The sequence below is a fragment of the Cervus canadensis genome, chromosome 5 (assembly GCF_019320065.1).
Source record: "Cervus canadensis isolate Bull #8, Minnesota chromosome 5, ASM1932006v1, whole genome shotgun sequence".
NCBI classification, from domain to species: Eukaryota; Metazoa; Chordata; class Mammalia; order Artiodactyla; family Cervidae; genus Cervus; species Cervus canadensis.
The window spans coordinates 64,778,853-64,802,340 of NC_057390.1; the positions used below are offsets into that span (position 1 = coordinate 64,778,853).

General features: G+C 40.2%; 2 protein-coding genes across 2 annotated transcripts in view; both read right to left on the reverse strand.

The window, feature by feature from the left end:
* Window positions 1-23,488, reverse strand: part of ALK (ALK receptor tyrosine kinase) — a 786,987-nt gene that overhangs the window by 734,614 nt on the left and 28,885 nt on the right. The gene's annotated exons all lie outside the window — the stretch shown is intronic.
* LOC122441874 (olfactory receptor 1L3-like) lies at window positions 2,691-3,790 on the reverse strand. Its single transcript, XM_043468950.1, has one exon. The coding sequence runs from the start codon at window positions 3,707-3,709 to the stop codon at window positions 2,732-2,734; it is 978 nt and encodes a 325-aa protein (XP_043324885.1). The 5' UTR covers window positions 3,710-3,790; the 3' UTR covers window positions 2,691-2,731.

Consider the following 23,488-nt stretch of genomic DNA (forward strand, 5'->3'; position numbering starts at 1 on the left):
CATCTGACTGCTTTCCTTTCATTTTTTATTGAAGTATAGTTGACTTATAATATTATATTAGTGTCAGGTGAACAACAGTGATTTGGTATTTTTATAGATTATACCCTATAACTATAACACTTTGGCCACCAGATGCGAAGAACTGACTCATTGGGAAAGACCCTGATCCTGGGAAAGACTGAAGACAGGAGGAGAAGAGGACAGCATAGGATGAGATGGCTGGATGGCTTCACCAACTCAGTGGGCATGAGTTTGAGCCAGCTCTGGGAGTTGGTGATGAACAGGGAAGCCTGGTGTGCTGCAGTCCATGGGGTCGCAAAGAGTTGGACACAACTGAGTGACTGAACTGATAGACTGTACACCATACAAAGTAATTATAATGTTATTGACTATATTCCCATTCTGTACATTACATCCCTGTGCCTGTGACTTTATTTTATAACTGACATTTATTAATAAGATATTTTATATCTTATTCCCTTTCACCTATTTTTCCCATTCCTACCTGCCCCAAACCACCTTTCCCCTCTGGCAACCACTGGTTTGTTCCCTGTATTTGTGGTCTGTTTCTGTTTTATTTATTCATTACCTTTGATTTTTAGATTCGACATATAAATGAAGGCTATAGTGTTTGTCTTCCTCTCTCTGATTCTGCTTTTCTATATAATTCATTCCCCACCTAAATTGAAAGGCTCTTTCATATCAGGCATTCTAAACCAAAGGCTTGTAACTATTAGTTTACATCCATTTATCTTTTTTTAAATTGAAATGCATCCATTGATTTTTGATTCTGCCTCCAGGGGCTATAGGAAGCATTTCTTTTTTTTTTTTTTTTAATTTTTATTTATTTATTTATTTATTTTTGTCATACATTGATATGAATCAGCCATATATTTACACGTATTCCCCATCCCGATCCCCCCTCCCACCTCCCTCTCCACCTGATTCCTCTGGGTCTTCCCAGTGCACCAGGCCCAAGCACTTGTCTCATGCATCCCACCTGGGCTGGTGATCTGTTTCACCATAAATAGTATACATGCTGTTCTTTTGAAATACCCCACCCTCACATTCTCCCACAGAGTTCAAAAGTCTGTTCTGTATTTCTGTGTCTCTTTTTCCATTTTGCATATAGGGTTATCGTTACCATCTTTCTAAATTCCATATATATGTGTTAGTATGCTGTAATGTTCTTTATCTTTCTGGCTTACTTCACTCTGTATAAGGGGTTCCAGTTTCATCCATCTCATTAGGACTGATTCAAATGAATTCTTTTTAATGGCTGAGTAATATTCCATGGTGTATATGTACCACAGCTTCCTTATCCATTCATCTGCTGATGGGCATCTAGGTTGCTTCCATGTCCTGGCTATTATAAACAGTGCTGCAATGAACATTGGGGTGCATGTGTCTCTTTCAGATCTGGTTTCCTCAGTGTGTATGCCCAAAAGTGGGATTGCTGGGTCATACACACTGTTCTATTTCCAGTTTTTTAAGAAATCTCCACACTGTTTTCCATAGCGGCTGTACTAGTTTGCATTCCCACCAACAGTGTAAGAGGGTTCCCTTTTCTCCACACCCTCTCCAGCATTTATTGCTTGTAGACTTTTGGATAGCAGCCATCCTGACTGGCGTGTAATGGTACCTCATTGTGGTTTTGATTTGCATTTCTCTGATAATGAGTGATGTTGAGCATCTTTTCATGTGTTTGTTAGCCATCTGTATGTCTTCTTTGGAGAAATGTCTGTTTAGTTCTTTGGCCCATTTTTTGATTGGGTCATTTATTTTTCTGGAATTGAGCTGCAGGAGTTGCTTGTATATTTTTGAGATTAATCCTTTGTCTGTTTCTTCATTTGCTATTATTTTCTCCCAATCTGAGGGCTGTCTTTTCACCTTACTTATAGTTTCCTTTGTAGTGCAAAAGCTTTTAAGTTTCATTAGGTCCCATTTGTTTATTTTTGCTTTTATTTCCAATATTCTGGGAGGTGTGTCATAGAGGATCTTGCTGTGATTTATGTCGGAGAGTGTTTTGCCTATGTTTCCTCTAGGAGTTTTATAGTTTCTGGTCTTACATTTAGATCTTTAATCCATTTTGAGTTTATTTTTGTGTATGGTGTTAGAAAGTGTTCTAGTTTCATTATTTTACAAGTGGTTGACCAGTTTTCCCAGCACCACTTGTTAAAGAGGTTGTCTTTTTTCCATTGTATATCCTTGCCTAGGAAGCATTTCTGATTACATAGAATAAAGAAATCTTCCTTCATTCTGAAAAAATCAACAGATAAAAAAGACATGGAAATATAGGCATTTTCAGAGAGAAAAATACACAGGTAAGGAGTCCCTGAGTCTGGTCTGATAGGGAGGTCAGTCCCCCCCCCGCCCCCAATATACACATAGACACACCTGCAAAAAATGTCTGAAAATTTAAATAGAACAGAGTGGTTATGTATGCATAAATATCTTTGCACACAAATAGATTTCTCCATAGATGTGTACAAAAATTCAAATGACTAAACTTGGCTGAAGTTATAAATAGATGGAAAAATGGACAGTTCCAAGTAAATATAGAAGGAATAAAGGGAATGTGATTTTTCTAGAATGGAGAGGTATCAAAAACTACAGGGTGAAGGTCCAATTGATGAAAGAGTATTTCTCCATAAAGGACTGCCCTCAGATGCTGATGTGTGTGTGCATGAGTGTGCACATGTACACACACATCCACACAGACACCTTTCAGTCAGGCGCCACGGATTTTGTTGGAATTTGTAGTAGAAAGCCTATTCATTTGAAACTTAATCCTGCTTATCAATTTTTCTAAGCCCTGTTTCATGTCCTTGTTTCTTAAACTGTAGATAAATGGGTTCAACATTGGTGTCAGTATAGTGTAGTTGACTGTTACTATTCGATCTTTGACAGTGTAGCTGGACAATGGCTGGAAATAGACACAGCAGATGCTCCCATAAAAGAGAGTCACCACGGTGAGATGGGAGCTGCAGGTGGAGAAGGCTTTGCGTTTTCCAGCAGCTGAGGGAATTTTGAGGATAGCAATGAGGATTTTCAGGTAAGAGATGATGATGCAGACAAATGGGGCCATCACAGAAACCAGTCCTTCCGTCATGGCGACAACTTCATTGACAGAGGTAGAAGAGCAGGCCAGCTTTAGAACAGGGTTGACATCACAAAAAAAGTGATGGATAACATTTGATGCACAAAAAGTGAGCCGATTCACCAGAAGGACATGCAGGAGGGAGTGAAGGTAGGAGAAAGCTGTGGAGAAGGCCAGTAGCAACATACAGCATCCATGGTTCATAACAGTGACATAGTGGAAGGGATTGCAGATAGCTACATAGCGGTCAATGGCCATGGCTGCCAGGAGGTAACTGTCCATGTTTCCAAAGACTAGGAAGAAATACATCTGCACCAGACATTCAGCATAGGAAATGGCCTTTGTCTCTGATAAAAAGTTCACTAACATCTTGGGGACTATAACTGTTGTGTAGCAAATATCAGCAAAGGACAAGATGCTCAGGAAGAAATACATCGGGTTTTGGAGCTGAGAATCAGAGCGGATAACCAAGATGATGAGCAGATTTCCCATCAAAGTGACCAGGTACATGATGAGAAAGAGGGCAAAGAGTGGTTTCTGGTCCTCAGGGTGAGAAGAGAGTCCCAAGAGGATGAATTCAGGGAGTCTTGTTAGGTTGGACATTCCCATGGACTTGAATGCACCTGCAGATAAACAATTAGGTCAATGGATGGTTCTTGTCATCTGGGGCATGCTTCTTTCCATCTTGTTCTTACACTGAGTAGTTATTAATAGAGTTTTTAATGTAATGATTTTTCCCCCTGAATATGGAAAATTGGGGTCAAAGTATGTTTTCACTTGTTTAAAAAAAATCTTTGAGATGGAGAGCTATAGAAAACAGATATGGGGTGGCATTGGTGAGAGAGAGACAAAGAGAGAGAGAGAAAGGGATTTGAGAACTTGGTTTCCTTTTCCTCTTCCCTACTCTGTGGCTCATAATCATAGGAACCACAGATGCAGTCTGTGAGTCAGGTTCAGGTCAGCTTCTGATTAAAGATTATCAGTAACTAATCCACATCTTGATAATCATAAGACAGTCATCTCATCTAGTTTGCAGTTAGTGAATCTTTTTGAATTAAGATGTTTCTTTCCACATCATATATAATGGAGCAAGGAAGTCATCTAAAGCACACCGAATTGAATGTAAACTGTTTTAGTGAAAAGAGAGATGGGGAAGGGAAAGTGAGAAAGAGGGAGTGAACTTGTTTGAGAAAATGAATTCCCTAATCTCCCTGTCTATCAGATCTAGTCCCTTAAATCTATTTCTCACTTCCACTGTATAGTCATAAGGGATTTGATTTATGCCAATATGCCAGCAAACTTGGAAAACTCAGCAGTGGCCACAGGACTGGAAAAGCTCAGTTTTCATTCCAGTCCCAAAGAAAGGCAATCCCAAAGAATGCTCAAATTACTCACAATTGCACTCATCTCACATGCCAGTAAAGTAATGCTCAAAATTCTTCAAGCCAGGTTTCAGCAATACGTGAACAGTGAACTTCCACATGTTCAAGCTGGTTTTACAAAAGGCAGAGGAACCAGAGATCAAATTGCCAACATCTGCTGGATCATCAAAAAAGCAAGAGAGTTCCAGAAAAACATCTATTTCTGCTTTATTGACTATGCCAAAGCCTTCGACTGTGTGGATCACAACAAACTGTGGAAAATTCTGAATGAGATGGGAATACCAGACCACCTGACCTGCCTCTTGAGAAACCTACATGCAGGTCAGGAAGCAACAGTTAGAACTGGACATGGAATAACAGACTGGTTCCAAATAGGAAAAGAAGTACGTCAAGGCTGTATATAGTCACCCTGCTTATTTAACTTCTATTCAGAGTACATCATGAGAAACGCTGGGCTGGAGGAAGCTCAAGCTGGAATCTAGATTGCCAGGAGAAACGTCAATAACCTCAGATATGCAGATGACACCACCCTTATGGCAGAAAGTGAAGAGGAACTAAAAAGCCTCTTGATGAAAGTGAAAGAGGAGAGTGAAAAAGTTAGCTTAAAGCTCGACATTCAGAAAACTAAGATCATGGCATCTGGCCCCATCACTTCATGGGAAATAGATGGGGAGACAGTGGAAGCAGTGTCAGACTTTATTTTTTTGGGCTCCAAAATCCCTGCAGATGGTGATTGCAGCCATGAAATTAAAAGACGCTTACTCCCTGGAAGGAAAGTTATGACCAACCTAGATAGCATGTTAAAAAGCAGACATTACTTTGCCAACAAAGGTTCATCTGGTCAAGGCTATGGTTTTTCCAGTGGCCATGTATGGATGTGAGAGTTGGACTGTGAAGAAAGCTGAGCACCAAAGAATTGATGCTTTTGAACTGTGGTATTGGAGAAGACTCTTAAAAGTCCCTTGGACTGCAAGGAGATCCAACCAGTCCATTCTAAAGGAGATCAGTTCTGGGTGTTCATTGGAAGGACTGATGCTGAAGCTGAAACTCCAATCCTTTGACCACCTCATGCGAAGAGTTGACTCATTGGAAAAGACCCTAATGCTGGGAGGGACTGGGAGCAGTAGGAGAAGGGGACGACAGAGGATGAAATGGCTGGATGGCATCACTGACTCGATGGGCATGAGTTTGAGTAAACTCTAGGAGTTGGTGATGGACAGGGAGGTCTGGCATGCTGTGATTCATGGGGTCACGGAGAGTCAGACATGACTGAGTGACCGAACTGAACTGAACTGGACCTTCCTGTTATTGGCTGATAATTCATGTCCTGAGGCCAGAGGAATGTGACTCACAGACAGATGGGTAAAGGAAGATTCAACTTTGGAGTATAGACATAAAAACTCAACATTTGCATGAATATATTTAGTCTCTAGTGATGACTAATTACTTATTTAGTATCCAGTGATGACTAATTATCTCTCTGAAATCAGAGATTCACACCTTCTTGCCAGGCATTCTCAAAGTTGATTTCTTACCTGGGAAGAACTTTGAAGTCTTGCCTCATCTATTTATTCCACTCTTTCCTTACTTATGCTCCATGGAATGACTTGTCAAAAAGAAGACAGAACTGTGCCAAGAGCCAGCATACAGAAAAGGTACCTGATTGACTGCAGACCATTTCCTAATGTTTCTTCAATCTGATGCTCCCTTCCCTGGATTCCCTTCACAACCTGCAGATACTTATAGCTCCTGCTTCCCTCCTGGGAGCATCACCTAATATTGTGTCACTAAGTCCCTGGTGTTTGGTGGAGGAGAGAGTAAGGAAACAAACATCCATTAACTTTGTGCAGGATCATCTCCATGGATCCAGAAGAATTACATGTTCTGCCTCCCAGGATGGCCCCAAATCCCTTTCTTCAAACTTGTGGGTCTAGTGTAACCTCCGTTTAGCTTTACGTAGGTGTCCAAGAGGGACAATAATTTTCCATCCCTGGCTCTTCAACCCCTCAGGGCTTACCTGGGAGGTGTCCCATGTAGCACCAAGGATGGAGTACCAGGCAGGGACATCTGGGCTCAGGATCCCCCTTGAGCCTATAAAGTCTCCATTTGGCCTCCCTGAATGCTTCCATTTTAACAAAGGACAACTACTGTCTCTCCATCTCTCTCAAATTTAGATACAGCTATTAGTTCAGTAGCCGTGGCTTTATGTCACTATCCTCTAACAAAAGGGAGGGTCATAGCCTTTGAACCTAACCTTAGATCACCCTTCCCTGGTGACCACAAGTCTGCTCAGATATTTGATAACCATTCCTTGCTGCCACCACTATGGAAAGCCACCAGTTTCAGATCTTTGATTCTTCTCAACTCATGAAAGTACACAGAATCCCTACCTCAGGGTCTCAACATGCCCCATCAAATACATGTTCCTCATTTCCTGTCACTTAGTGATTCCTGCCCACTTCTTACAATTCAACCACCTCACTGTCTTGCATTTCTCCCTTCACCTGCATCTCCAGGCTCAAATGCAGCCTCCTATAGGGAGCATTCCTTGGTGACCTGATTAGAATGATATATCTGTCTTCTCTGATCCCTCAGTACATGAATTTCCATTAAACACAAATCATGTTTATTGTTACATAATCTTTCACTTAAAGGAAGGCAACTAACATTTATATACTTAGGAATTTTAAGTCTCTCTGACACAAACCACACAACAGCCTCATAACATGTGCACTTATTTTCTTCATTGTATAGTGACTTAAAAAAAATAATGTAGCTGACAAAATATAACTTGAATCAAGGGCTCTTTGAAGCCAAACCATATAGTTGAACTGCTACTCTGAAAGGCCTCTCTCTTTTCTTAGACAAAATTAAAATTTTTAAGTTAAGAAACGGCCTTCTATTTACTTTGCTGTTGCCGCTAAGTTGCTTCAGTTGTGTCTGACTCTGTGAGACCCCATAGACAGCAGCCCACCAGGCTCTGCAGTCCCTGGGATTCTCCAGGCAAGAACACCAGAGTGGGTTGCTATTTCTTTCTCCAATGCATGAAAGTGAAAAGTGAAAGTGAAGTTGCTCAGTTGTGTCCAACTCTTTGCAACCCCATGGACTGCACCCTACCAGGCTCCTCAATATTGCCTTATTTTTTTCTTTGCCAGATTAAACATGAAAGCTTTTGGAGCCCTGAATCAAATCCAGGCCTTATTCCAGATGTGCATGTGTGTTCAGTTGCTCAGTCATGTCTGACTCTCTGCAACCCCATTGACTGTAGCCTGCCAGGCTCCTCTGTCCACAAGATTTTCCAACAGAAATACTGGAGTGGGTTGCCATTTCCTTCTCCGAGGGATCTTCCCAAATCAGGGATCGAACCCACATCTCCTGCATTGCATGAGAATTCTTTTTACCACTGAGACACCTGGGAAGTCTCTTATTCCAGACACTATGTGCTATATATTGTTCATGATCCAGCTATTTTATTAGTAAAGCCATATTTTATTAATTTTAAGACACTTTTTTCACACTTTAACATCTCATATTGAGGTTCATTTAAGCTTATGGTGTGTCACAAATAACTGGGAGCATTTTTCTCAATGGTACATTAAAATAATGTATTTTATAATTGATGGTATTTTAGATTTAATTAAATATAATAATCTGGGGTTAAGGAGGTAAGAATAATGTTCAGTTCACCTACGAGCGCATCAGTCCATAAGTATTTGTTATGTGTTTACCATGAGCTATACACTCTGTTATCCACTGAGGATATACAGCTCCAAGTAAAAGAGACATAATTTTCCCTTGGATCTAACAGATTAGTATTCCATAGCACCTAGCACTCATCCTTTACTGCAGAGGTTCAAGTTCAAGTGAAAGTCACTCAGTCGTGTCCAACTCTTTGCGACCCCATGGACTATACTGTCCATGGAATTCTCCAGGCCAGAATTCTGGAGTGGGTACCCACTCCCTTCTCCAGGGGATCTTCCCAACCCAGGGATCAAACCTAGCTCTCCCACATTGCAGGCAGATTCTTCACCAGCTGAACCACTAGGAAAACCCTTACTGCAGAGAGTGCTCAGTAAATATTTATGATATTAACCTAAGCATGGACTAAGCTAACTGCCTAAGCAATATTTTCCAATGTTAGAAGATGGTAACAAAAATTCCCTTAGTTCTTTGGTTCTACAGCTATTTAACATTTTTCTTATTCATTTCATTCCAATTCTAAAATGTCAATATTTATTTCTATAATACTGGACTATATTTTTTAAAAGTAAAATATTCATTTTTCTTATCCTATTTGTGTCAAAGTGGAGACCTAAATAAATAAAAGCCACTAGGTCATTGTAATTAGCACTCATTCTGCTAGTCACTGCTTCTCCTGAGAACTTTACTGTAATTAGATGGTGTAGTTAGTAGGTTTCATTTCTAAAGAAAATATTTTACTGTTCTAGAGAAGAAGAAACAGACAGCTGTGGAGGAATTAGGTTTAACTATCATCAAAATGATATACTTTTATCTAATTACTACTGTTATTGAGTAGTTTTAAATACCAGAACATTGATATTAATTCAAACTAGGGTGTAATAAATATAAGATACAATCTCCAGGGTAGCATGAAGAAAATAGTTATATATATATATATATATATATATATATATGTATATGTATATGTATATGGAAATAAGAGGAGAATCAAACTAAAAAAATAAATTAGATACTAAAGAAGAAAGTAATGGGGAGGAACTGGGGAACAAAAAAGACATAAGACACGTAGAAAACAAATAATAAATTGGCAGAAGTTAAGTCCTTCTTTAGCTACAATTACTTTAAATGTAAATGAATTAAACTATTTAATTAAAAAGGCAGTGATTGGCTGACTGGATTAAAACAAACAAATGTGATCTAAACATAAACTGTCTACAAGAGATTCACTTTAGATCCAGGGACACAAATAAAAGTGAAAGGGTAGAAAAAGATACTCAGTGAAAATATTAACCAAAATAGAGCTGATATGGCTTTGGTAATTATCAGACAAAATAGATTTTAAGTCAAAAAAATGTTACAAGGGGTAAAGAAGGACATTATTTGTTGGTAAAAGAGTCAGTACCTCAAGAAGATATAAATACTGGGACAATACTCATATATCAGAGTTCTAAAGGAAGAGTGGAAAAAAGCTGCACAAAAATTCTTAACAATTGCAATTTGACAAATCATAGTAAGACAGAGTAAATTATCAAAGGGAAAATGTGGAAACACACTAATCTAAGGCTCCTCTTTGAGAATAAAAAATAATATCAGAAAAATTTTTCTGTAAGGTGATAATTAGCTCTAATCAGAAGGAAATTATGAAACTTATCCTTTGAACTTAAAAGAGCATTTTTCAGATGTTGGTCTATAAAATGATTAAAAATAGAAAGAACTAGACAAAGGTCTTTTGCTAGCCAATTAATCATATTGAAATGAAGGTCTCAATGTCAGTTAGACTTAACTATGCTCATCATAAATGCAGGTCTATTCTGTTGCCTTTTCTTTCCAGTTAATATTAGAGGTAAGACTTTTCTACTCTTAAATTGCTTTTCATTCAGTCATCAAAAGTGAAAATTTGTTTTAGATAACTCTAAAAAGTCATCAAACATGACCAGGAGAGGAGATAATGACTGCTTATAAAGTACATTTTTGAAATTGATGTAGTTGATTTACAATGCTGTGTGGGTTTCAGGAGTACATCAAAGTGATATATATATATATATATATATATACATATATATATATATATATATATATATACATATATATATATATATATACATATATATATATATATATATATATATACACACATAATTATATATTCTTTTTCAGAATCTTTTCCATTATAGTTTATTGCAAAATATTGAGTACAGTTTCCTGTCCTACACAGTAGGTCCTTGTTGGTTATCTATTTTATACATAGTAGTGTGTGTGTGTTAATCTCAAATTCCTAATTTATCCCTCCCACACTTCCCCTTTGGAACCACATTTATTTTCTATGTATGTGAGTCTATTTCTGTTTTGTTTATAAGTTCATTTGTATTTTTTTTTAAGATTATGCATTTAAGCAATAGCATATGATATTTGTTGTTGTCTGGCTTACTTCACCTGGTATGATAATCTCTAGGTCTGTCCATACTGCTGCAAATGACATTATTTTTTTATGGCTGAGTAGTATTCCATTGAATATACATATGTATACTCCACATCTTCTTTATCCATTCATTTGTTGGTGGACATTTAGGTTGCTTCCATGTCTTGGCTACTATAAATAGTGCTTCAGTGAACACTGGGGTGCATGTATCTTTTTGAATTATGATTTTCTCCAGATATATGCCCAGGAGTAGATTCTTTAAAAAAAGAAAAAAAAAAAAAAAACCACCTTTCAGAGCCTACACTCTGAAAGAGATACTGCTGCTTCTGATGATAATTGAGTATGAGGTAGACTACAGAATGACACTCCAGGCTGAATGATTATACTTCTATAAGGAATTACACAGCTGGAACAAGATAATTCTCCCTGCTTCTGTTTTAACAATAAAATGTCTTTAGTAAAATGAGGATAAGTGATTCAAGTAAAAATGCATATATATAATATTTTTCATTTAATCAAAGAACAGGCCATGTGGATTGTGGATCTTTCCCTGGAATGCTACCAAACCACATCACACAGATATAAAAAACCCAAACACAATTTCAGGTCACAAAATACTTTCTTGATGTTATCAAGCATTCTCATTACCTACCAGGAATCACTTCCCACTTCATTCTCTTCTGATTTTTCAGAATGCTTTTTCAAAACATTTTCTGTTTTCTGAAAAGTAAACAGCACAGCTTATATGCTGCTTCCTTAAAAATGTTTATGATTCTCATAGGCCAGAATCTTCATGTAAATTAGACGTAAATCTAAACTATGTTTCTAAATATTTAAGGACATAAAAAATCCCTATCCATCCGGCTGTCATTTTAAGCTATTTGACATTTATTGTTCTGAAGAGAAGAAAGGTCAGATGTATCAAATCTGCATTTGTACTTCTTGACATTTTTCTTCAACTACAGTTTTCCAAACTATGGTATTAAGACTAATACTATGAAAGAAAGAAAAAAAGGAAGGAAGAAAGAAGGAAGGGGAGAGGGAGGGAGGGGAGGGGTAGGAGAGCTGAAGGAGGGGACTAGAAGGGAAGGAAAGAAAGAGGGAAGGGGGAAGGGGAAAAAACTCCCCTCGTAACACATTTCCAACCTTAGCTGCCCACTGTGACACATGTGTGTTCAGTGCTTTCCTCCGCAGCTGCATTTGTCAAGCAGATGTGTGGGTACAGAGAGGCTGGAGCATGAAGGGAAAGGCAGGATCTGTGGAATGGAAGGGGACGCATGGTTTCATGATCTATTCAGCATGACCTTTGCTCATACTTCACGGAATGGATTGAGACCATCTGGCCCCACTCCTGGGCTCTCCATCCTTCATCTCTGCATAGCCCTCTGCACATCTGTCTTCTCTCCAGTCACCCTGGCCTGCGGTTCTGCCCATTCCTATCTCTAAGCTGCAGTAACACAAGGATTCCTAGTTAATTGCCTCAACATGACCACAATGGTCAGATCACAGCAGAAGTTGTCCTCCTTTGAAGGATACCCCTTAAAAGCAGAAAATGTCAGGAGTAAATAAGCAAACACAGTGAGCACTCCAAAACCCAGAGTTTATGAATAAGGCTGGCAAGGGGAGCTAGGATGTATGGTTCCTTCATAGCACTCATCATCATTTCTTATTTTATGTATTTGTTACTTTGCATACTTAAAATGCTTCCCTCTAGTCTACAAACCCCATGAGGCCAAAGCCCTGGTGTGTTTTATTCATTGCTATCTGTGCAGCACCTAGCATAGTGTTTGATATTCTGAAGCTGCTCAATAATTATTTATCAAATTAACAATTGTTAAAAAAAGAAACAGAAGGTGAGAAAAAGGAAAAGAAAGAAAAGAAGGAGGAGACAAAGGAAATTATCCAGCGTGTGTAGGATAACTAACTTATGTAAAGGGCCCTCATACTGGGGAAAGAATGACAGTCATCAAGTAGAATAACAGACAAGAGTTAAACTGGCTAGGATTTAAATACCAGATCCTTCTCTCCTTAGCTATGTGATCTTTGCCAGTAACTTTAATCTCTCTGAGTCTTAGTTCAGTTCAGTTCAGTTCAGTCGCTCAGTCGTATCCGACTCTTTGCGACCCCATGAATCGCAGCACACCAGACCTCCCTGTCCATCACCAAATCCCGGAGTTTACTCAAACTCATGTCTGTTGAGTCGGTGATGTCATCCAACCATCTCATCCTCTGTCGTCCCCTTCTCCTCCTGCCCCCAATCCCTCCCAGCATCAGGGTCTTTTCCAATGAGTCAACTCTTTGCATGAGGTGGCCAAAGTATTGGAGTTTCAGCTTCAGCATCAGTCCCTCCAATGAACACCCAGGACTGATCTCCTTTAGGATGGACTGGTTGGATCTCCTTGCAGTCCAAGGGACTCTCAAGAGTCTTCTCCAACTTTTTCACTCCCCTCTTTCACTTTCATCAAGAGGTTTTTCAGTTCCTCTTCACTTTCTGCCATAAGGGTGGTGTCATCTGCATATCTGAGGTTATTGATATTTCTCCCAGCAATCTTGATTCCAGCTTGTGCTTCATCCAGCCCAGAGTTTCTCATGATGTACTCTGCATATAAGTTAAATAAGCAGGGTGACAATATACAGCCTTGACGTACTCCTTTTCCTATTTGGAACCAGTCTGTTGTTCCATGTCCAGTTCTAATTGTTGCTTCCTGACCTGCATACAGGTTTCTCAAGAGGCAGGTCAGATGGTCTGGTATTCCCATCTCTTTCAGAATTTTCCACAGTTTATTGTGATCCCCACAGTCAAAGGCTTTGGCATAGTCAATAAAGCAGAAATGGATGTTTTTCTGGAACTCTCTTGCTTTTTCAGTGATCCAGTGGATATTGGCAATTTGACCTCTGGTTCCTCTGCCTTTTCTAAAACCAGCTTGAACATCTGGAAGTTCTCGGTTCACGTATTGCTGAAGCCTGGCTTGGAGAATTTTGAGTCTTAGTTATCTGAAAATAGGAATAATAATATAATCAACCTTGTAATAGTGAGGACTAAATATTTTAATCTGTGAAAACTGTTCAATGGTAGCTATTACCATTAGTATTAAGTTACATAGGAGTAGAATTTAGCCATTATTTCAAGTATTTTTTCAACATATCTGTCCAGCAAAAATAGGGCAGCCTCATAAAACAGTGATTCCCCATCTTCCAGAAATGTTTTAACAGATGAGATTGCAGGAACACTACCAAAGAACAGACTGCAGGAGCAGACAGAGCCTGAGAGGAGTGGCATCTGAGGCCCGTGTAAGAACCTGAAATGCCTAGGTTGAGTGGGCTTGCTACAAAATTATTCCTTGTTTCTGGTACCTGAAATCTTCTTTCTCTTTTAGCTTTTCCCCTTCTGATTTTCAACATTAAGAAGGTTCATCCATCTTTAATACACTTTTTCTTCATTCTGCTCAACCTTTTAGCATCACTGACATCCCAGTCTCTCTCTCTTCCCTTTTTCCTTTCACAGATGACAGACTTCTTAAACTACTATGTAAGCACATTTTGCTTTGATTTCTTTAACACTGCCCTTAAACTTCCTTGTGCATATGCCTGCTCTCCAGAAAGCTCTTGGCCAAACCCAAAGACCTTTCCAGTCCATCTGTGGAAAATCTTCCTCCTTCAGTTTCCATCACACCACTCAATCCAGTAGCCTCTCCTCCTTCTTGTAAGAAAGTTCTCTAGGATGACATCTTTGACTCCATTCCACCTCCTAATTATGAACTTTCTTAAGTCTTAGGTGTGATCTTCCTTACATATAAATAGCTCGCATATCCATATCTTCTGCCTAGACCTCTCACCTGTTCCTGCTTCTACTCTATATCTTCATGTGCATACAAGATAACCTGATCCTCAGATGGACGCCCACTACAACTATTATCATGCCAGTCACTCTCCCCTAGACCAGATCCTCATTCCAACTGACTGCTTTATCAGCAACACTACCAGTCTACAGGGTCCCTGGCCCAAAACCTTAGACCTTTGACTTCTTCCTTTTTGTTCCCCTTATATCTAGGCATCTCTGAGTCCCCCACTCCTGAGCCAGGGTACAGCCTCCAAGGGCTCAAATCCAACTACCAGCTCTCCCTGTGGTCTAGGCCTGAAACGCATGACCAAACTACATTTCCTAAAGAATCTGCAGTCAACAGGCAATCAACATGCATGACCCCTACTCACGAATTAAACAGTTTCTGATTCTTCAACATCAAATGCAAATTCCTGACTCATAAGCCAGCCCCACCTCTAATTCAGAGTATCTGACTCAGCACCCATCCTCTCAACTCCTAATATTCCTTAGACTTTTCTGTTCTGGCTTGTCCTACTTTCATACACACACACACACTCTGGCTTGTCCTACTTTCATACACACACACACACACATACACACACACACACACACACAGAATCAGTCTGTCTCTCTTTCTCTCTCCAACCAACTGTTCTTCCTCTGGGCATTATTTTGTGTTAAGGCCCCATCTTCCCAACTCGAAAGTCCTTTGCCATTCTTTTTTCCAAGTCTAATTATGTAGTGACTCTGCTGAGTGCTTAGTTGCTAAGTCATGTCCGACTATTTGAGACCCCATGGACTGTAACCTGCCAGGCTCTTCTGTGGGATTATACTGGCAAGAATACTGGAGTGGGTTGCCACTTCCTCCTCCAGGGGCTCTACCCAACTCAGGGATCGAACCCACGTCTCCTGCAGCTTCTGCATTAGCAAGCAGATTATCACTGAGCACTGTATTCACTGGGAAGCCCTGGGAAGCCCTGTATTCACTCTAAGACCTCTCAAATCACCTCCTTCTGGACTATTTTCTAACTCACTTCTATTGTAGTCCCAAAAGAAAATCATCCTTCTCAGCAGATATCCTTTGACTTGACTTCCTGCCAAAAGGTAATAAGCTTATTCTTTCTAAAATTTCAGAGATATAATTTCCTGTCTCAGAGGAACTTCACCACTCCCATCATACACTGAACAGCTGGAGCTCATCTGACTTTAAAGGAATGGTTTTTGAGATCTGGAGGTTCGGAATGAACATGCTCCCAATCACCCCAGCAGCAACTGACCTCTCCAAGCCTCCACTAAACCACTACAACTATTGCATCATTTGTTCACCACTGAAGTGCTACCTTTCACCGGAGTTATTTATTAGCATGTCTTGTCTGCCTTTTCCCCCCAACTCACTGTGAACTCCCCTGGAGAAAGAGACTTTATTTCATTCAACTCGGTAAGTGCTCAATAAAAACTAAACCAATAAATAGCATTTCCTCAGGCAACAGTTCAAATTTACAGATATCCAAAAAAGAATCCCTCTGTCTGATTTTTCTTTGGTGAGCTCTCTCATAAATACCTATATGGTGTCTCTAGAGACAAGCCATTATGACTCTGATCTCCAAATTCATCACACAGACTCCCAGCCATGATGGAGTACTAAACAAGCACTGGACTAGCCTTTCTGTCACAAAAAGCAATAAAATTAGACAAAATATATGAAAAAACTATTTTTCCTGGATACTCAGTAGCAAAGAATTATAATCTTTGAGAGAAGGAAAAGAAAATGTGGGAGGTCTTAGCATTGCCCTGATTTTCTTTCTGGAGGAAGAAACAGAAAGAAACAGGAAGTGAACTAAAGTGTTAGTCACTCAGTCATGTCTGATTCTTTGCAACCTCATGGACTAACTATACCCCACCAGGCTCCTCTGTCCATGGAATTTTCCAGGCAACAATGCTAGAATAGGTAGCCATTCCCTTCTCCAGGGGACCTTCCCAACACAGGGATCGAACTTGGGTCTCCTGCACTGCAGGCAGATTCTTCACCATCTGAGTCACCAAGGAAGCCCTTGATACAGGAAGGAAGAATCCAAGTAGAGCATGGTGGTCTCACAGGCCTGAGGTAATAGCAGAGTTTGGGAAAGCTAATGCAGCTTGAATTATCGGGGAGCAAACCAGAGAAGAGACATCTAGAGAAAGACATAAAACACTCCACAAAACTGCACAGGAGTCCCCTTGAGTCTCTGGCTGAGTATTAAGTTGCATTCATAGCATGAGATTATACAAAGCTGTGTAAACAATAGCTAAAGGGAAAAGAACATATGACGGAACTGCAATCTGAACAACTTCCGCAGCTCACACTGAATTAGAAAATGCTTTGTTGTTGTTGCTGTTCAGCCATATAGTCCTGTCCAACTCTTTGTGACCCCAGGAACTGCAGTATGCCAGGCTTCACTGTCCTTCACTATCTCCCAGAGTTTGCTCAAACTCGTGTCCTTTTGAGTCTACGATGCTCTCCAACCAGCTCATCCTCTCACACCCTTCTCCCGCCCTCAGTCTTTCCCAGCTCAGGGTCTTTTCTAATGAGCCAGCTCTTCTCATCAGGTGGTCAAAGTACTGGAGCTTCAGCTTCAGCATCAGTCCTTTCAATGAATATTCAGGACTAGATTTCCTTTAAAATTGACTGGTTTGATCTCCATGCTGTCCAAGGGACTCTCAAGAGTTTTAACCAGCACCACAGTTCAAAAGCATCAATTATTTTGGCACTCAGCCTTCTTTGCGGTCCATCTATCACATACATACATGACTGCTGGAAAAACCACAGCTTTGCCTTTGTTGGCAAAGTAATGTCTCTGCTTTTTAATGTTATCTAGGTTTGTCATAGCTTTTCTTCCAAGGAACAACTGTCTTTTCATTTCATGGCTGCAGTCACCGTCTGCAGTGATTTGGGAATTCAAGAAAATAAAATCTCTCACTTTCCATTTTTTTCCCATCTGTTTGCCATGAAGTGATGGGACCAGATGCCATCATCTTCGTTTTTTGAATGTTGAGTGTAGAGCCAGCTTTTTCACTCTCCTTTTTCACTTTCACCAAGAAGCTCCTTAGAAGCTGTGGTACACATACACAATGGAATATTACTCAGCCATTAAAAAGAATTCATTTGAATCAGTTCTAATGAGGTGGATGAAACTGGAGCCCATTATACAGAGTGAAGTAAGTCAGAAAGATAAAGAACATTACAGTATACTAACACATATATATGGAATTTAGAAAGATGGTAATAATAACCCTATATGCAAAACAGAAAAAGAGGCACAGATGTACAGAACAGACTTTTGGACTCTGTGGGAGAAGGCAAGGGTGATGTTTTGAGAGAACAGCATCGAAACGTATATTATCTATAGTGAAACAGATCACCAGCCCAGGTGGGATGCATGAGACAAGTGCTCGGGCCTGGTGCACTGGGAAGACTCAGAGGGATTGGGTAGAGAGGGAGGTGGGAGGGGGGATCGGGATGGGGAATACATGTAACTCCATGGCTGATTCATGTCAATGTATGATAAAACCCACTACAATATTGTAAAGTAATTAGCCTCCAACTAATAAAAATAAATGGAAAAAAAAAAAAAGAAGCTCCTTAGTTCCTCTTTGCTTTCTGCCATTAGGGTAGTGTCATCTGCATCTCTGAGGTCACTGATATTTCTCCCGGCAATCTTGATTCCAGCTTGTGCTTCATCCAGGGCAGCATTTCACATGATGTACTCTGCATATAACTTAAATAATCAGGGTGACAATATACAGCCTTGACATATCCCTTTCCCAATTTTGAGCCAGTTCACTATTCCATATCTGGTTCTAACTGTGGCTTCTTGACCTGCATACAGGCTTCTTAGGACACAGGTAAAGGAGTCTGGTATTCCCATCTCTTGAAGAATTTTCCACAGTTTGCTGTGATCCACGTAGTCAAAGGCTTTAGTGTAGGCAATGAGGCAGAAGTAGATGTTTTTCTGGAATTCCTTTGCTTTTTCTATGATCCAACAGACATTGGCAATTTGATCTCTGGTTCCTCTGCCTTTTCTAAATCCAGCTTGTACATCTGGTGCATCTGCAAGTTCTCGGTTCACATAGTTTAAAGCCTAGCCTGAAGGATTTTTAGCATTACCTTGCTAGCATGTGAAATGAGTGCAATCGTGCAGTAGTTTGAACATTCTTTTGCATTGCCTTTCTTTGAGATTGGAATGAAAACTGACCTTTTCCAATCCAGTGGCCACTGCCGAGTTTTTCAAATGTGCTGGCATATTGAATGCAGCACTTTAACAGCATTATCTTTTAGGATTTGAAAGCTCAGCTAGAATTCCATCACCTCCACTAGCTTTGTTCATAGTTATGCTTCCTAAGGCCCACCTGACTTCACACCCCAGGATGTCTGGCTCTAAGTGAGTAATCACACCATCGTGGTTATCTGAGTCATTAAGATCTTTTTTGTACTGTTCTGTGTATTTTTGCCACCTCTTCTTAGCATCTTCAGCTTCTGTTAGGTCCATACCATTTCTATCCTTTATTGTGCCCATTTTTGCATGAAATGTTCCCTTTGTAACTCTAATTTTTTGAAGAGCTCTCTAGTCTCTCCCATTCTATTCTTTTCCTCTGTTTCTTTGCATTGTTCACTTAAGGTTTTCTTATCTCTCCTTGCTATTCTTTGGAACTCTGCATTCAGATGGGTATATGTGCCAAGTCACTTCAGTTGTGTCGGACTCTTTGTGACCCCATGGAATGTAGCCTGCCAGGCTCCTCTTTCCATGGGATTCTCCAGGCAGGAATACTGGAGTGGGTTGCCATTTCCTACTCAGATGGGTGTATCCTTCCTTTAACCAGAGAGAAGAACCTCACTGAACACTTCAGGCTTTCAGTGGAGACCCTAGAAAGATCAAACCTTAAGATGAGAACTAACTTAACAGAAGAATAAAGGCTCCTCTAAACTCCTTTTGCAAAGCTTGACAATAATCCTTGAAAGTATCAAATTAATTGCCAGGCAAACAAAAGTTAACAGTCTTTAAATGAAGACAACAAAATCTATGCAGTCAATAATGTAATATTTATAATATGCACCATCAAATAAAAAATTATTAGGTATACCAAATAGAAAGAAAATGTGACATTTAACTAAGAGAAAAACTGGTCAATAGAAACAGACACAGAAATGACAGAATAATTTAAGTAGCAGAAAGAAACTTTAAAAAAATCATAAGAGTCAATGTTTATTGAGTGCTTATTATGTTCAAGGTACTATTGTTTTAACATTAGGTATTATCTCATTTATTTTCAAAATAGTCCTCTAAGGGAGATAATCTCTTTGTACCATTTTGAGGAAACAAAACTCAGTGATGTTCGTAAGCAACTTATATATGATCAATCCAGCTTTCAGACATTAAAGCTAAGATCTGAACCCAGGAAATCTGATTCTAATGGCTATGCTCTTTTCCATAGTACCAGACTGCCTCAGAAAAAAATTTAAAGCAGCTATTATAAGTACATTCAAGGGCTTTTTAAAAACATAATGAGGAAAGAAACACAAATGGAAGTAGATATTCTAGAGATAAAAAATATAATATCTAAACTAAAAATACATAGACATTGTACAAGAAAAGAGAACGAGCTCTAAGACAAGCAAAAAACTATCCAGATAGAAGTAGGGAGAGAAACAGGGCAGGGAAAAAGTGAACAGACCCTTAATGAAATGTGAGAATACATTAATTGTACAACATAATTATAATTAGATTTTTAAGAAGAGGGAACAGAAAAAAATACTTGAAAAATTTCCAGATATGATGAAAAATATAAACCTGCAGAACTGAGAGTCTCTCAGCAAATCCCAAGCAAGAAAAACACAAAGAAACCACAAGATACATTATAATCAAACTGTGAAAATTCCATGATAAGCAAAAAATCCTACAGCAACCATGGGATGATGGGAAGGGAAACAAAAGGGGAAACAGAGATAAAAATTTCTCTGACTTCTGATCAGAAACAAGACAAACCATGTAACAATAGGGCAATACTAAAGTGCTGTCAACCTAAAAGTGTATCCAGTGAAAATCGTCAGAAATAAAAGCAAAATAAAGATACTTTCAGCAAACAGAATCTGAGCAAATTTAAATACAGAAGAATGGCACATTAAAAATTAATGAATGAAAGAAAAATATTGTAGATGGAAAATGATTCAAAAAAGAACAAGGAACTTCTCCTGCAGCCAAGACAGAGTAAGTCCACTAAATCCTATTACCCTGTGGCTGACAACCAAAAACTCTGGACAAAATACAAAAACAACTATCAAGGGACTCTGAAAAGTAAATAAAACCAGGAATATTGAGGAAGAAAGTAAAAGGAAACACTTGGAAAAGCAACTCCTAAGGATTCTTGGGGAAATCCTTTCTTTCTGGCCAAAAGGCCAGGTAAAGGGCATTGTGATCCAGAGAACATGTATCTTTGACATTCTTTTTTCTCTCTCTCAATTCATAAGTCCTCAGGAGAGTTAGCTGGTGATGTCAACAGTCAAACTCTAATAGAAATCCTATAACAGAAGGAGGAGCCAAGATGGCGGAGGAGTAGGACGAGGAGACCACTTTCTCTCCTACAAATTCATCAAAAGAATAACTGAACACAGAGCAAACTTTGCGAAACAACTTCTGATCGCTAGCTGAGGTCATCAGGCACCCAGAAAAGCAGCCCATTGTCTTCGAAAGGAGGTAGGACAAAATATAAAAGATAAAAAGTGAGACAAAAGAGCTAAGGACGGAGATCCGTCCCGGGAACTCTTAGGCGGCATTGCTTGAGGTAGGGTCCGGGCCTGAGTGCCCTGAGGACAATCGGAGGGAGCTTCTGTGAGTTGCCAACTTGAACTGTGGGAGACCAAAAGAGAGAGAGTAAATTAACCGGCCGAACACACTGCCGGCCGCTCGCAGAACAAAGAGACCGAGAGGGTCCAGAGAGGAGCTCGCAGGCTGCGGACCGGCCCAGCCCCGTCGGAGGCAGGAGGCAGGGGGGAGGGGAAGGTCGCTGCGAGACACAGGCCGCAGGCACCCGACCGGCGCGGGCGGGGACTGGGGCTGGGGACGCGGAGGGCAGAAGGCGCAGGCATCCGACTGGCGCCAGCGGAAACTGAGACTGGGTCCGTGGAAGGGAGTGGGCGCGCCACACCTGGGGAGAGTGCGCCCACCAAGCCCCTGGCTGCCTGGACCGCTCTGACGGGGAAGGCACAGAGAGCAGGCGCAGCTTTTCGCTCCGCGCTTTTGTGGAACACCCAAGGGCTGGAACCTCGCGCAGCGCGGGGCGCGCTCCATATAGAACAGCCGGGAGCCTGAGCAGCGCAGACGGAGAAAGCAGCAGTCAGCCCTCCCGGCACCGCCAGCCCGACCCCGCGGCACAAGCCCCTCCCGGCAGCGCGACGGAACTAGCTACCTGAATAAGAGTCCACCTCCGCCCGCCGGGTGTCAGGGCGGAAATGAGGCTCTGAAGAGACCGGCAAACAGAAGCCAAATAAACAAAGGGAACCGCTTCAGAAGGGACTGGTGCAACAGATTAAAATCTCTCTAGGAAACATTGACTACACCGGAAGGGGCCTGTAGATATCGAGAAGCGTAAGCTGGAACGAGGAGCTATCTGAAACTGAGCCGAACCCACACTGACCGCAACAGCTCCAGAGAAACGCCTAGATATAATTTTACTTTTTTCTCTTTTTTTTTTTCTTTTTTTCTATTTTTATTTTTTATTTTTTCTCTTTTATTTTCCTTTAAAATCCCCTATTACTCCCCCATTACTCCTTAACTTTCATTTCCATAGACTTTTACGATTTTTTAATTAGGGGGAAAAAAATTTTTTTTTTCTTTTTTTTCTTTTTTCTTCCTTTTTTTCTTTCCTTTTTCTCTTCTATTTTCTATTTTTCTTTTTCTCTTATTTCTTTTAAAGTCCTCTAGTACTCCTCTACTACTCCTTAATTTTCATTTTCAATACACTATAACCTTACAAAAAAAAAGAAGAGAAGCCCTATTTTTAAACCGAAGATTATTCTCTCCCAATCTTGACTCTCTGTTTTCTACCTCAGAACACCTCTATTTCCTCCTTTCCCCTTCTCGTCCCAATCCAATTCTGTGAATCTTTGTAGGTGACTGGGCTACGGAGAACACTCTGGGAACAGGCAGCTGCGTAGATCTGTCTCTCTCCTCTTGAGTCCCCCTTTTTCTCCTCCTGCTCATCTCTATCTCCCTCCTCTCTCTCCTCTTCTTCATGTAACTCGGTGAACCTCTCTGGGTGTCCCTAACGGGGGAGAATCTTTTAGCCATTAACCTAGAAGTTTTCTTATCAGGGCTGTATAGTTGGAGAAGTCCTGAGACTACAGGAAGAATAAAACTGAAATCCAGAGGCAGGAGACTTAAGCCCAAAACCTGAGAACACCAGAAAACTCCTGACACATGGAACTTTAAGTAATAAGTGACTGTCCAAAAGCCTTCATACCTACACTGAAACCAACCACCACCCAAGAGCCAATAAGTTTTAGAGCAAGACATACCATGCAAATTCTCCAGCAATGCAGGAACATAGCCCTGAACATCAACATACAGGCTGCCCAAGGTCACACCTAACACATAGACCCATCTCAAAACTCATTACTGGGCACTCCATTGCTCTCCAAAGAGAAGAAATCAAGTTCCACTCACCAGAACACTGACGCACGCTTCCCTAACCAGGAAATCTTGACAAGCCAATCGTCTAACCCCACCCACTGGGTTAATCCTCCACAATAAAAAGGAACCACAGACCTCCAGAATACAGAAAGCCCACTCCAGATACAGCAATCTAAACAAGATGAAAAGGCAAAGAAATACGCAACAGGTAAAGGAACATGAAAAATGCCCACCAAGTCAAACAAAAGAGGAGGAGATAGGGAATCTACCTGAAAAAGAATTTAGAATAATGATAATAAAAATGATCCAAAATCTTGAAAACAAAATGGAGTTACAGATAAATAGCCTGGAAACAAAGATTGAAAAGATTCAAGAACTGTTTAATAAAGACCTAGAAGA

Bases quoted from the DNA above. Each gene is read 5' to 3' on its own strand.
- LOC122441874 (XM_043468950.1), bottom strand. From the start codon at position 3,709: ATGGGAATGTCCAACCTAACAAGACTCCCTGAATTCATCCTCTTGGGA.